The sequence below is a fragment of the Hoplias malabaricus genome, chromosome 9 (genome assembly GCF_029633855.1).
Source record: "Hoplias malabaricus isolate fHopMal1 chromosome 9, fHopMal1.hap1, whole genome shotgun sequence".
Classification (NCBI taxonomy): Eukaryota; Metazoa; Chordata; class Actinopteri; order Characiformes; family Erythrinidae; genus Hoplias; species Hoplias malabaricus.
The window spans coordinates 10,832,814-10,848,465 of NC_089808.1; the positions used below are offsets into that span (position 1 = coordinate 10,832,814).

Consider the following 15,652-nt stretch of genomic DNA (forward strand, 5'->3'; position numbering starts at 1 on the left):
TAAGCGAGGTATGATGACATCACAGATCAGCCTGATGACAGTTAGATTGTTGTTATTTAAACGCTGAGGAGGGAGTTTGGGCCAGTTTTGTTCTCGACCAGTTCGAAACAAAGCGCTTTTTTCACTCAGTGATAAACTTTGGAGTATTTCATCATGAGCGACTACGTTTGGAGCGACGAAGATTCCTCGTTGGACCGGGAGCAGCTGTCCGGCCCGAGTTATATTTATATTTATGTCTGTATCTCAATATTTAAACAAAAATATGCTACTTTTGATTCTGCATGAACTCAGTTGTGTTTGGGTTTCATACATATATCACAATTATATGTGAAAATAAATACATTTGTTTAAAATTTACATTGAATATATTTGTAAGGTCGAAGTCTCGAATTTAAAATGTATTTGTAAACTGTTGAATCTGCGTTTGTGAATCGAGTCACTCGTGTGTTTTTCGTGACGTGCATTTGTCGCGGGTTTTTGGATTTTGAGACTTTCCTCTCGCATTTCACCTGCTCCAAACACAAACGCAGCCTGATCCACAAATGTGGCCAGCAGGCGAACAAGCCACCGCTAGGGGGCACTGTTGTTTTAGGACGTGGGGGGACCACTCAAATGGAGACGCATTTGCGCAATATTTAATGTAGAAGTTCGAACAAAATGCCCTCAAGCCGCTGAATTCAGCTTCATATCACAGACAGTTAGGAGGGCGATCACTGGGGAACGCTTGAAATTGCCCTCATTTTAACGTGTCTCGTATTTTTGCGATTGCACTGTTAAAACGGGTGATTTGTTTCAGACAGACACCCTCAGCCGGAGGGAGGGGCAGATACCCCACGGCTCCTAAACAGAATATGCGCTTCTCATTGGTCATCATTTTCATTGAGCCAATCAGCAGCCAGAGTTAGCTGTCTATCATTTACTGCGGCAGCCAATGGAGTCACAGTCCTGCCTACAGGGGGTTGTTTTGCTGGGGCCCTGAGAGCAATAGGCCACTCCTGAGACACTAGGGAAAACAACAGTGCCCCCTAGCGGTGGCTTGTTCGCCTGCTGGCCACATTTGTGGATCAGGCTGCGTTTGTAATTAGACTGTGGGAGGAAACCGGAGCACCCGGAGAAAACCCACGCGGACACTGGGAGAATACACCAACTCCTCACAAACAGTCACCCGGAGCGGGAATCGAACCCACAACCTCCACACAACCCCTGGAGCTGTGTGACTGCGACACCTACCTGCTGCACCACTGTGCCGCTCCATTTATGAACAGTGAAACATATTTGTGATTTGTGTTTAATTTGTGGATTAACATTTATGCATTTGTAAAGTATTTTGAGACTAATCTCTCTCCCTATCTACTGAATGTTGCAATGTACCCAATGTTATAAAGGGCTCCTCAGATTAACCTATGTGAACTTTACAGGTCTGTTCCGCCATCAGCAGATCCACCACGAGGGAGCATCATCATCTGCGCCATTCCACCTGCAGACCCACCCCCGTCTGCGAAGTGAGAATGAAGACCTTCGGCGTGGGATTTCCGACGAGATCTACGAAGGACATCATGAGACGGAGGATGAGGGTGAAGATGATGAAGATGAAGACCAGGAGTCTAGCGATCAGGAAGACGGCGATGATCACTACGACGGAGATGATGAAGATGAGGACAGCGATGACGAAGATGAAGACCAGGAGTCTAGCGATCAGGAAGACGGCGATGATCACTACGATGGAGAAGATGAAGACAGCGATGGACAGTCCGAGGATGAGGAGGCTGACAGTTTGTCAGTGAGGAGTCTGTCTCCTTGGCGGATGTTGCCGTCCGTACCCAGAGAGGGAGTAGAGTCCATCGCTCAACAGCACCAGAGCATGAGGAGACGAAGGAGGAGGGACGAGGTTGTGGAGGAAGAAGAGGACGCGGAGATGAACCGCGATGTGGAGGAACCTCCTCGAAGAAGGATCCGGACCGAGTCCGATGAGGAGAGGTGGTTTGGAGAGCCGGCGCTACGTCCGGACGGGGTGATAGATGTGCCCGATTCTTTCCGTCAGGCACTGAACGGCCTCGCTGTGGTTCTGGATCCCTCAGGGGATTTAAACTGGCCTCTTCTCTTTCAATATTATTCATAATAGTTTTATAATATACTTTACTGTTACTAGTTTAACTTTCCTCATTATTATTATTATTATTATTATTATTATTATTATTATTAATGACTTTATTCTTTTTTCAGGTCACGGTGGGGCCAGAGCTTACCTGAAATCATTGGACACAAGACGCACACACACTTTGGACAGGACACCATTCATCACAGGACATCACACACTCAGAGGACCAAACAAAAGGGACATTCTGTTTCAGAAGATTGGTAAGCGGCAACACTAAAACCGAGAAATTCTTACAAAAACATCTATAATATCCAGCCATACCTAAGAAACGTCTTAGTTCACGCCTTGTCTTAGGAACTGGGAAAGCATTAACGCTTGCACCTTGGCATCTAATGGCTTCACTTGACACTGACCTACTATTTTCCCAAGGTAAGAAACAACTCCTCTACCAAATTCACATTTTTCTAAATTCAGAACAAGAGAAGCAATATGTAGACGAGTGAAAACTGATTCTAAAATTTCCAGGTGCTGGTCCCATGTGTCAGTATATACCACAACATCATCTAGGTAAGCCGCACAGTTAGGTACATCACCCAATACACAATTCAAGTCCAAAGGCCATGACTGTGTATTGCATAAAAGTATCTGGAGTGACGAAGGCAGAGATCTCTGAAGCACGAGAGGTAATTGGCACTTGCCAATAACCTTTTAGTAAATCAAGTTTTGTTACAAACTTTGCAGAACCAACCTGATCAACACAAGAGGTCCCGGGTTCAAATCCCAGACGAGCCCCCACATTCTGTTACGACCCAGTCTAGGGTTGAGCCGTAACATGTGTGTGTTGGAATTAATATATGTGAAGGGAATAACTGTAACAGAGATGTAAATGATGAACAAAAGGACACAAACGGAAACACAGAATGGATAATGAATAGAATATATATTGTAAATGTGATATGTACAATGAAACCAAACACCAGTGAACTTCAGGATGGCCTTTAGCCGACAAAAACAACAAACAAACACCCCTCCTAACTGACCCACAAAGAACTCTAACTTACCTAAGTGTAAACAAAAGGAAACAAAAGACAACACCTTAAAGACGACACCTCCCTGTCTATACACAAAAACAAACACAAAACCCACTCCCAAAACAAACGGCAGCCAACCCTACTCTGGTGAAATATATACACAGTGTTTACAATATTTTACAAAAGATAGATCTAGCGTCAGTAATCAAAAAGGGGCAAAAACAAACTCGTAGTCGAAGTGGGAATGTAACAAAGTCAAAACCAGGTAAACAGAATTCAATATACACAACACAAATCACAGCACAAAACAAAGCTTTCTAACAGCATACACAGAGACGTATTTATGATTCCCGTCGAGATGACGTAGACGGAAATGGTGACAGACGCAACACATGGTGGACCTCAGGACGACGAACAAATACACTAACTGGAATATGGAATGAACTCTAGACGGGTGAACAAACATGGACTGGAACAGATTGCAGAACCTATAAATTTACAGAGAGAGAGAGAGAGAAAACACACATATACAGCACAGCGTAACATCCATCACACACACACATACCTGTGGACAGTTTCACACACTCACCCTGTCACTCACACACAAACCTGTAGACAGTTTCACACACTCACCCTGTCACTCACACACACACACCTGTGGACAGTTTCACACACTCACCCTGTCACTCACACACACACACACACACACACACCTGTGGACAGTTTCACACACTCACCCTGTCACTCACACACACACACCTGTAGACAGTTTCACACACTCACCCTGTAACTCACACACACACACCTGTAGACAGTTTCACACACTCACCCTGTCACTCACACACACAACTGTGGACAGTTTCACACACTCACCCTGTCACTCACACACACACACCTGTAGACAGTTTTACACACTCACCCTGTCACTCACACACACCTGTGGACAGTTTCACTCACTCACCCTGTCACTCACACACACACCTGTAGACAGCTTCACACACTCACCCTGTCACTCACACACACACCTGTGGACAGTTTCACACACTCACCCTGTCACTCACACACACACCTTTAGACTGTTTCACACACTCACCCTGTCACTCACGCACACAACTGTGGACAGTTTCACACACTCACATGTAGACAGTTTCACTCACTCACACACTCACATGTAGACAGTTTCACACACTCACCCAGTCACTCACACACATACCTGTGGACAGTTTCACACACCCAGTCACTCACACACACACACACACACACCTGTGGATCATTTCTCACCACCAGTTTACTAAGAATAAGTGTTTTTTATTGCAGAAGGAACCCAGAGCACCCAGAGGAAACCCACGCAGACACAGGGAGAAGACCCCACACCCATCATGGAGAGTGACCCGAGGCGCAGACTCAGCCCAGGACCCTGGAGCTGTGTGACAGCGATAACTGCTACGACACCATGCCGCCACATTATTTTTTATTTTTGTTAATTTTTTTTATCTTGTATTTTTCTTCTTATTAATCTTAAATATTTTGTATTGAATTCATTTGTTTTTTATTATTTTATTATAATGATTATTAGAATTAGCCGCAGTATTTTTATTAATTTTCTTTAGTTTTCTGTTTATTTAGTTTCACTTGTATTAGTTTTATTATATTGTTTTGTTAGTATCTTATGTGTCATATTCATTTCTTTCTTTATTAATTTGGACGTTGGTGTGTTCTGCTGTGGATTTAAGACACACACGTCATCAGTGGAATTTACTGTTATATATTCATTAATTTAAGGTCATTATTATTAATATGATTTTTAATACTTACATTTTTCTTTTTTAAAAGTCATTGACGTCTTGTTTAACCTCCTCATTCCAAACGTCCAGTATGCTGGACATTTTTTTTCTGGCTTTTTTAACTCGACAGCAAGTTTTTCAACGTACCCCCCCACTTTTACGGGTTTCTGCCCAACTACGGCTTTCTATTGGTTGGTCAAGTACGTTTAGGTTTTTTTGATTGGTTGTCGAAAATAGTCCTGGAAATGGCAGCACCTAAGAAAGACGCACCCCGCCTTTGTGACCGAACAAAACGTAAGTTTTTCTTCATTATTCCATATTGTTAACTGAAAAGTCTTTGTACATATGTTATTTTAGACGTATACTGATACGAAAAATAATTATACCAACAATGGAAAGTTATTCTCACAGTCCCAAATTTCGAGCGAAACATTTATGTCCAGCTATATGGACATTTGGAATTAGTCTATGGAATGTTGCTGACTTTAACATTCTATGTATAGCGAGTACGTGCATCTAATGATCGATATTACATTATTGTTCATAGATTTCCTGGTATGCTTATCTTCTCATGTCTGTTTAGGCCTAACAGTAGAAGATGTTCTTCAGTTACTAGATGATAGTGACTGCAGTGTTGAGAGTAGTGAGGATGAATATACACAGGACAGGGAAAGTGATAGGGACTCCAGTGATTCTGAGGACATGCCAGATGAAAAGGAAGAGGTAACTTAAATAAAACTTAGCTTAATGTTAAAATAAAAGGCATTGTAATTTTAAATATTGTTCAATTTTGTTAATTGTAAGCATATTATGTAGTAGGGGGTATCAGCTCCAGATTACCAAGCCTGGTCTAAAATACATTTTAATGGACATTTTTATTTAACCTAAGACTGCACTTAAAGCATGAGAAACAAATGGGTATGTACACTGTATATTTGTAATTGTAAATATTGTTTTTAAATTAAGGTGGTCCTTATGAAATATTTTACAGGAAGCTGAACAGTCTGGACAATCACGGCTCTTATTCAAGCATGCAGCATTCAAACCTTTTGATGTTCCAGCATATGTGGATCCACAGTACACACCTGATGCAGACAGAGAACACTGGACACCTCAGAAATACTTTCAACAGTACTTTGATGATGAATGTTGGGGTCTAGTTAGTGACCAAACTAACATACGAGCTTTGCAAAATGGTACACGGCTCAAAACATTCATTCATTCATTATCTGTAACCGCATATCCAATTCAGGGTTGCGGTGGGTCCAGAGCCTACCTGGAATCATTGGGCGCAAGGCGGGAATACACCCTGGAGGGGGCGCCAGTCCTTCACAGGGCAACACAGACACACACGTTCACTCACACCTACGGACACGTTTGAGTCGCTAATCCACCTACCAACATGTGTTTTTGGACTGTGGGAGTAAACCGGAGCACCCGGGGGAACCCACGCAGACACGGGGTGAACACACCAACTCCTCACAGACAGTCACCCGGAGGAAACCCACGCAGACACGGGGTGAACACACCAACTCCTCACAGACAGTCACCCGGAGGAAACCCACGCAGACACGGGGAGAACACACCAACTCCTCACAGACAGTCACCCGGAGCTGTGTGACTGCGACACTACCTGCTGCACCACCGTGCCGCCTGGGCTCAAAACATCACAGTCTGAAATCACACATGCTTGCGTTTACCACACATTAGATTGTGTTACAAACGAGTAGTACAAATTCCAGCCATTACTCAGATCCCAAGGGACAGGTTCTACAAATTGAGAAACAATTTGCATTTTGTCAACAATTTGGATGTAGCAAAACTGACATGCTGAATATTTTGACCGGAGGTTTTAGTAATTCTATTTTTATTAACAAATTTTTATGAAATACATTTAGTGCATACTACATGGATTATATGAAAATAAATCTAAGAGAAATTAAAGAAAAAAATAGAAGCAAGATGTTTAATGTGTTGACTTGAATAGTGATAAATGAGGAACATGAATAAGATAATTCAGTTGTTTTAAACTAATGGAAATCTACTGCAAAATGTTTATATGTACTTCCATATTAGTATGTAATTTTTACTGTAAAAATGTATTACATGATTCCCCTAACAACATAGAAAATACACTTGCTTTGGATACTGTGTTAGTAGTAATAAATATTTGAAATTTTCAAACTCATGCGGAGTCTATGCCCTTAATTCCAAATGTCCAGTATACTGGACACTGAATATCTTAAAGTCTGCATGCAATTAAAAAAAATGTACTGTGACTTTTAAATGGCTGTAGTAAACATATTTCTTAGCAAAACATCATTTGTTTTTGACGTGTCCTCTCTCGGGACTGAGGAGGTTAATCCTCAAACTGTTATTTTGTCAGTTTTCTGTTGCTATTTTATCTCATGTCCACATTATCTTTTCTTTATTTTAACAACTTGTATCTCCTGTTTTACATTTAAGACAATTGTATGATTTATTATCATGATTATTATTATCAATAAATCAGTGTTTTATTATTTTTATTACTGTGTGAAGATCTTGGTTCTTATCTCGCACTTCCTCTGAAATTAAGGTCCTATGGTATAAATGACCACTAACCAACACAGTCCCCCCAGTCCTAGAACCCCTGCAATAACACTGTTGCACCTGCATCACACAGTAACGCTATATTCCTCAGCATGATTCAGCGCATCAGATACAGTGCAAATGCAATAAGTAAAATAAAATAAGTGATGCACAACAGGTGGAGTCGCTGTCTCACAGCTGCAGGGTCCTGGGGTTGTGGGTTCAATCCCTGTGAGGAGTTTATAGAACACGAACACAGTGACAGTGGACTGTGTGCGAATAAGGGATGCTATGTTTGTAGCATGTCACTTGTTTGGTCCGTTTACATGCTAGTAGCATACGTGTGCTAGTTAAATATATAGCTAGTTTAAACATCCAAATGCTAGCTAAACTTAGTCTACTGGCAGATGTTCAACAATGAAGTGGAGTATATGCTAGTGTCATAAAACGGATGTCAATGTCATCGGCATTTTCGCAAAACAGAGGCATATGCCACTGTAAAAAAAAAAATCGATTCCACTGGCAAATGCCAATGTCACCAAAAAAAAAAAAATAGATGCCGATGTCACTGGCATGTGCCAGTGTCACACGAATTTAAGATGCCGATGCCTTTCCATTTTAATACCGCTACTGACTCAGAAGCTAAGTGTATGTCAAGTCAGATCGAGGTTAGTGCTTTATCAAAACAAAACATTCTGTCCCTCATCTTGTATCTCAAACTGGGATGTCTCTAAGGAAACTAAGCAGAGTGATTATCTTATGCTTATGACGTATAAACTACCTTTATAAACTCTCTGTGAAAACATCTTCTTTGTCTACATTCACATAGTACTCTGTGCTATTGTGTGTTGACCACCTTAAGTTAGGGTGAGCAGACGTTCTCTTTTACCCGGATATGTCTTTTTTATACTTAAAAAATGTCCGGCCAGAATTTCACAAACGTCCGGGATTTTGTTTTTCTAGCGCTTACATAGAATTTCGAGAAGCGTTTCGTTCACAAACTAGTCCCTCCCTCCCCTACTCCGATTGGTTCGCTTGAGTGAGAAGGGGGCGTGGTTAAGTGGCCTAAAATCTTCGGATTGGACGGTCTGACTGTAGAGCTACCGTTATTGGTCGATAACCTTCTCTGTAAACATTTAATTGGTCAGTCTGCACGTCAGTAGTCCTTGTTTACGTCTGGCAAAGCTCATGTAAGTCCTTGGATGAATTAAAAAATAAATTCCCATGTTTTATGTAGCAAATAATGGTGTAAAGGACCTAAAAGCACACATAGGTTCAGCTAAGCATACAACGGCAGCGAGGGGCGTGACCTCATCACCCCCCCCCCCCCCATCTCAGATCTGGTCACCCTACCTTAAGGTTAATAAACTACTTTCTGATTGAAAATGGTCAGTTACAATGTTATTTCAATTCTTAACACTTATACTTATTTTGTCTACCACAAACATTACAGCATATCCTCCTTTTAGGTTTTATTGAAACTTTAAACGCTTTGATATGATTCTCAGAACTTAATATTGAATTAAATTGGACAGTCTCACTGTTGATCCTAAATAAAGACCAAACCCAGCGTAGAGCTGCTGAGTGAACGTGGTCTGGACTCTGTGGAGGAGAGTCATTGTATCAGACACATTATAGAAGGACAGAACTCCAGCCTTGTGATCCACATATACTCCGACCCTAGAGGAAGTGGGAATACTGTGGATTTTAGTCTCTTTGTTGTTGTGTGAGAACGTGAAACCGGATGGAGAGCACATCAGCCTCCACGACTGATCGTTGGATCCGAAGAAACCATCCATGCCTTTCCCCTTCCTGCTGATGCTTTTATATGCCACTGCTATGAAGGCCCCATAACTCCCGCTCCATTCCACCTCCCAGTAACAGCGTCCACTCAAGCTCTCTCGACACAGCACCTGGTAAAAATAATCAAACCTCTCCGGATGATCAGGATACAGCTGGGCGTTTTTAATGCAGGTCACCATTTTGTTCCAATCAGACAGACGAAGGTGTTTATTTGCTGTACTGTGATCCAGTGTGAGTTCGCAGGAATCTGATGGAGACAAAACAAAACACTGCAGTTAAGAAAGAAAATCTCTGTTGCCTACCTCTCAATGGACCTCGTCAGCTCTGGTCCATTCCTCTCCTGCAATATAAACATGTCCTTGCTCAGATTTACACTGCTCGCTCAGGTTCCTTTTTTCTTTTTTACATGGGAGGCACTGCTCTACTGCCCTTCTTAGTGACAGCCCTTAACCAGCTGGTGATGGTGGTGTGTTCACCACTGTTCTGAGGAGTTATGGTAGTGACAGTGCACTGAAAAGCGTCAACACACAGTGTACACACCAGCACACACATACATCTGAACACAAGCAAGGTTTTGCACAAGAACTCAAAGTCAGTGAGTTCTCCATGAACACCTCCATGAGTTTTGGCATCAAAATGACTCTTGAAAACAGACTGGAGCACAAAAATACTGTGCTTGTCACTTGCACACACAACACTACGCTCAGTCCTCACACTGGTGGAGAGTTCACGTGCCAGTAATACTTGTGTATGTTGTGGCTGTAATGCAGAAAATAATTTCCCACAACAACAGCAAAATATAAAGACAACGCCACACTCTCACCACCACCACCTCCATCCAGTCCATCAAAAATGCCTGTGGGGTATTGTAAGGTATGTGGTTCCAGCATTTTGGATCCCCTGGTATAAAGACACCACACTAAAAGACTTAAATTCTCTGATTTGTGTTTCATTAGTCTGTTATCACAAGCAGAGTTCAGTGCAAACAAAGTTAGTTACATAAACAGTTACATCCTTTACTGGGACAAACTTACATTGTAGAAACTCTTCTCTGTGCACTGGTTCAGGAACAGATACCGAACCGTTCTTCACTGTGGGAACACAAATGAACATGTTTTAATATACCCAAGATAGTTAATAATTTAGTTCAAATTAAACACGACACAATGGATTAACATCCATCCATTATCTGTAACCGCTTATCCAATTTAGGGTTGCGGGGGGTCCAGAGCCTACCTGGAATCATCGGGCGCAAGGCGGGAATACACCCTGGAGGGGACGCCAGTCCTTCACAGGGCTGGATTAACAGTAATTATTTTAATAGTCATAATAACCGCGGACCAAATACAGCACAACAAAGCAACGTAACCATTTCTGGTTTCGATGCACACTCTGCGTTTAGTCTCTGAGTGGCAACGTCACTGCTTTGGCTTCAAAGCGTCATTCGACAAAACAGCGGTAGTTGTTCATTTCTTTTTCAGTGAATATGAACTCTAGCCATAGGTACTCACTACTGTATTTTCGTTGTTTTGGTTTTTGCTTGATTTTCTCTGTCAGAGATAGAGTGGCCACTTCACTTGTAGCTGGTCTAGCCTCACGATATTTCAGTGTGTAACACCATGTTTTTAACCATTTAACTCCACGGCTATGAGCAATGCCATACAAAGACCACCTTTGGTCCCATAAAGAAGCATGTTTGTTTAAAGGATGTGTGATGTGTTCTTTATAGAACCAATTTATCGCTCAAAGAACCATTTGTAGCACTTTTATTTTTAAGAGTGTAAAACTCACGCAATATTATTTTAATTTTATTCTCACTAACTAACATTACTAGTGGACTGGTGCCCCATTCAGGGTGTGTTCCTGCCTTTCGCTCCCAGTGATTCCAGGTAGGCTCCGGACCCACCATGACCCTGAACTGGATATGCGGTTACATATAATGAATGAATGAGTTTGTCGGCCATATGTGTGTGAACTGTAAGACCACTCAAGGAGCTCGATCTAAATTCATTCATTCATTCATTCATTGTCTGTAAGTGCTTATCCAATTCAGGGTTGCGGTGGGAATACACCCTGGATGGGACGCCAGCACTTCAAAGGGCGACACACACTCACACCTACGGCAATCCACCTACCAACGTGTGTTTTTGGACTATGGGAGTAAACCGGAGCACCTGGAGGAAACCCACGCGGACACAGGGAGAACACACCTAACTCCTCACAGACAGTCAGCCGGAGCGGGCCTTGAACCCACAACCTCCAGGTCCCTGGAGCTGTGTGACTGCGACACTACCTGCTGCGCCACCGTGCTGCTCGATCTAAATTATTTTTGTAATAAATTTACATCCTTATCCTAATATATAATTGTTGAGGTATATTGGAAGAATTATTACATTGCAAAAGCTATTGGCCAATGGCATTCCATTGGCAGAATAGAAACTGATGGATAGAAATAAATGTGTAGTGCTCAAACAAAGGGACCCCTAAAAACCAAAATTCAAATTCAGCCAATTCAGCATTGTATGGCTACTTTGAGAAACAGCTTTGGGTGGTTACCAGATGATGACACTGTCTGACATGGTTGACAAGTTAACACCTGTGTATAGTTGATTGTTACAGCATTTTTCCAGTTCGTCCCTCAGCTGACATACATAATTTGATACCTCCACAAATGAGAGGCAAGGACTGACTGATTCTCCATACTCAGAAGGGGCTGACAAAGGCTGGAATTTCTGCACAGAAATACAAGACATGATAGAATAAAATAACACCACACCTTGACCTGATGGACTGTGTCTTGGTTTTCAGATTTCTGTTACCTGCAGAAAATGTATGTCATCCTCTGTGTGTGAAAGCTGCTCCATATCAGAATGTCTCCTCTTCAGTTCAGCAATCTCCTGCTTCAGTAGCTTCACATGTTCTTCAACTCGACTCACTGAAGCTTTCTCCTGAGCTCTGATTAACTCTGTCACCTCAGAACGTTTTCTTTCAATGGCTCTGGTCAGCTCTGTGAAAATCCTCTCACAGTCCTCTACTGCTGCCTGAGCAGAGCACTGTTAGTGAACACACATGGAGAGGAACTCTTAGATAAACCAAGGTCTCCTATTAAATCTCATTAAACTGCTTGTCTTTGAGGGATGCTGAGATCATGAACTATGTTTTTGAATGCTTTTGGCCTGTCAGAAGTTCCTTATGCTAACTGAATACTTTTAGAATTCAGATCTTATTCTTCTCCTCTATTCCAAACACACCTTGTGAGATTTCATTGTCTTCCTCAGCTCCAGAAGCTCCTTCTCTCTCTCCTGGATTATCTCACGATATTTCCTCTGTGTTTCCACTAACTGCTTCTGTAAAAAAAATGGCTTGAATCATAGATTTAATATTATTGCTGTATTAATGGAACACTAGGAAGTTAGTTTACCTTCAAATTACAGCTTCAAAATTATTGTGATGCTCTACAGACCCTACTGTTGTGCTACACCAGGTTCACCACTGCAGAAACTGCACTATGTATTTGGAGGAGGGCATTTGTGGTTCATTCATTGGGGTAATGGGGAGACACACCTCCAAAAGAGAAAGGAAGGACATGTTTTCTCTCTCATTCTACCACAGTATTAACCAAGCTCTGCCCTATAGTACACTGAGTATCACAGTCCACTCAGCATTGTGTTTTGTTCTGTACACTCCTCCCTCTTTTTAGGTGATTTCAACACACTGCTCTCATAGACTCTTACATTAAGGTTCTGTTTTTTGAGCTGCAGAGCTTACAGTTCATTCTCAGTAGGTTCTGGGAGGGCTCACCAAACGTGCTTTCCTCATTAGTAACCTGAGGTGTGTTCCAAATGGCTCCCTACCCTATTCCCTATGTTCCTCACTATTTAGTGCATTACATAGTGAATAGTGCACTGATTAATTTAGAGCATATCCCTATATGGATCATTGGAGCAGCTAGCGATCTTCTGATCATTAACTTCATAATACTCTTTATTCTGAATCTGCTGCACATTTCTGAAGTCTGAAACAAATTATTGTGAGAGTGAAAAATGTATAGAATTTTATATCAGTAATGATAAAGCTGGTCTTCTCTCTTCAAAATATATTAGAGGGCAGATTAAATGACAGTGTATTGGTCTATGACCAGAGTTGATTGTTCAGTCACTGTAGAGGCAACATATTTTATTAAAGAAGACATTTATAATGACCTCCTGGATATAGCTATCCAAATACTGTGCCTTAGGTAAAGACAAAGCATTATATTAAAGCAGTATTGTGGTATTTCTACATGAGGTGACCAGAGAAATAAAATTCTTCAGTGTTACAATACAGTGTCAAGTTAGATTCCTGATTATATTCCCCAATTATATACAAGAAAGCTACGTTTGTAACAAGCATGAAGACATAGGTTGCACCCCTGCATTTTGTATTATGTCTTTACCTGCTTCACTGCTCTTTCTGCTGCAGCTGCTACGAATCTATGCCCTTTATGTTCATCCATGGTACACAGCATGCAGATACACTGCTGATCAGTGAGACAGTAAACTTCCAGCAGTTTCTCATGCTGAGAGCAGACCTGTTCCTGGAGTCTTCTGGAGGCTTTAACCAGCTTGTGCTTCTTAAAGGCTGGAGATTCATAGTGAGGCTGGAGGTGACTTTCACAGTAAGAGGCCAGACAAACCAGACACGAACTGCAGGCTTTACGCTTTTTTCCAATGCAGAAATCACACTCCACATCTCCAGGTCCAGTGTCAGTGTTAGCAGGAGGAGCAGCTATCCCTAACTTCAGCTTCTCCATCATCTCAGCGATCATCACGTTCTTGTGTACAACAGGTCTAACAGTGAAGGAGTGTCTGCACTGAGGGCAGCTGTAGATTCCCTTCTGATCCTCCTGATCCCAGCAGCCATTAATACACAGCAAACAGAAACTGTGTCCACAGGTAATGGTCACTGGATCCTTCAGAGCATCCAGACAGACTGGACAGATGAACTGATCCTGGTCCAATACACTGCCTTCTGCCATTTTACTGTAGTTAGACACAGAGTAACAGAAACACCAGCACAGACTGAGAATTGTAGGGCTACTGTAAGGTGTCCAGGAAAATCAGGTTTCTCCGCTTTCATTTTCTCAAAAACGAAAGGTAAAGCTATATGCAAATAGGTGCGTCTGATGGATTCAATTCACCTGGCCCACTGGAAACATCCCTTCTTAACAACAATAATCCAAGACCAGAACTTATTAATCTATGGAAACAGGTTCCTAGCCTCTGTTATGAATCCAGGTCTGATGTCTAAATCATAGCCATGACTTAGTAATAATTGGGGAACAAGTGAATTACATTACATTACCCAGCACTGGGAGCCCGTTCTGATTGCCTTAGTTATATGTGGCCACATATTATTTGTACTTATAAATATTTTACAAATTGTCATTGTCAAAGATCTCCAAAACTCTCCAAAATAGTAACTTTACAAGAGAAAGTCAGTGTAAAAACAAAATGATTCCAAATAATTTTGTTTCATAATTAAATATTAAATTATGCTTAAATATTGCTCCAGGGTGGCATGGTGGTGCAGCAGGTAGTGTGGCAGTCACACAGCTCCAGGGACCTGGAGGTTGTGGGTTCGATTCTCGCTCCAGGTGACTGTCTGTGAGGGGTTGGTGTGTTCTCCCAGTGTCTGCGTGGGTTTCCTCCGGGTGCTCCGGTTTCCTCCCACAGTCCAAAAACACACGTTGGTAGGTGGATTGGCGACTCAAAAAAGTGACTATATGTGTGTGTGTTGCCCTGTGAAGGACTGGCGCCCCCTCCAGGGCCTCCATTCATGCGATCAAGAAGAATCAAAAGAAATTTGTTCTTCAAACTCACTCTCACCTACTGCTTTATAGGAAAAAATATCTTTATATATAGGTGTATCAGAACACACCAAACTCCTCACAGAGAGGCACCCAGAGCAGGTCTCAAACCCACAACCCCAGGACCCTGGAGCTATGTGATAGTGACACTTCCTGCAGAGCCACCGTCCTGTCTGTTTCAAACTTACATTTTTGAATGTAGAACCTCAGATTCCTGTCAGGACAATTTTACATTGATAGTATCTCTATGTTGTAAGATTAACAACATTTACAAATCACACTTCACATTTCCTCTACAATTTCTCTTCACTTTATTTGATAATTTGGCAAGAGAGGAACATTTATATAAAAAAATAGTCCCTACTTACATAATTTGGCCAGTCTCCCTCCTGCCTCAGACAACCACAACTCCCATAATTCATTTGCCTTTGTTTAAAGACTCACATGTTCACAGCCACCCAATCACAAACAGCTTTCTATTTGCGCGCGCAGGACTGTGATATGGCCCCTAAACAGC

General features: G+C 41.9%; 2 protein-coding genes across 2 annotated transcripts in view; one reads left to right on the forward strand and one right to left on the reverse strand.

The window, feature by feature from the left end:
- The window catches only part of LOC136707296 (uncharacterized), a 26,562-nt gene extending 19,174 nt beyond the window's left edge, over nt 1-7,388 (forward strand). Inside the window, exons 2-8 of the mRNA XM_066681281.1 lie at nt 69-234; nt 1,419-2,358; nt 2,453-2,527; nt 2,624-2,665; nt 4,447-5,207; nt 5,497-5,636; nt 5,905-7,388. Of these exons, the coding sequence (XP_066537378.1) occupies nt 69-234; nt 1,419-2,119 (867 nt within the window). The 3' untranslated portion in view covers nt 2,120-2,358; nt 2,453-2,527; nt 2,624-2,665; ... (1 more) ...; nt 5,497-5,636; nt 5,905-7,388. The remainder of the gene's footprint in view (nt 1-68; nt 235-1,418; nt 2,359-2,452; nt 2,528-2,623; nt 2,666-4,446; nt 5,208-5,496; nt 5,637-5,904) is intronic.
- On the reverse strand, nt 2,825-15,527 carry LOC136707082 (tripartite motif-containing protein 16-like). Its single transcript, XM_066680963.1, has 8 exons — nt 15,504-15,527; nt 13,723-14,308; nt 12,539-12,634; nt 12,107-12,340; nt 11,884-12,019; nt 10,322-10,378; nt 9,018-9,534; nt 2,825-2,846 (listed from the first exon to the last, which is right to left on the reverse strand). Exons 2-8 carry the CDS (start codon nt 14,302-14,304, stop codon nt 2,825-2,827), a joined length of 1,644 nt encoding a protein of 547 aa, XP_066537060.1. The 5' UTR covers nt 14,305-14,308; nt 15,504-15,527.
- Nucleotides 15,528-15,652: the final 125 nt, after the last annotated feature.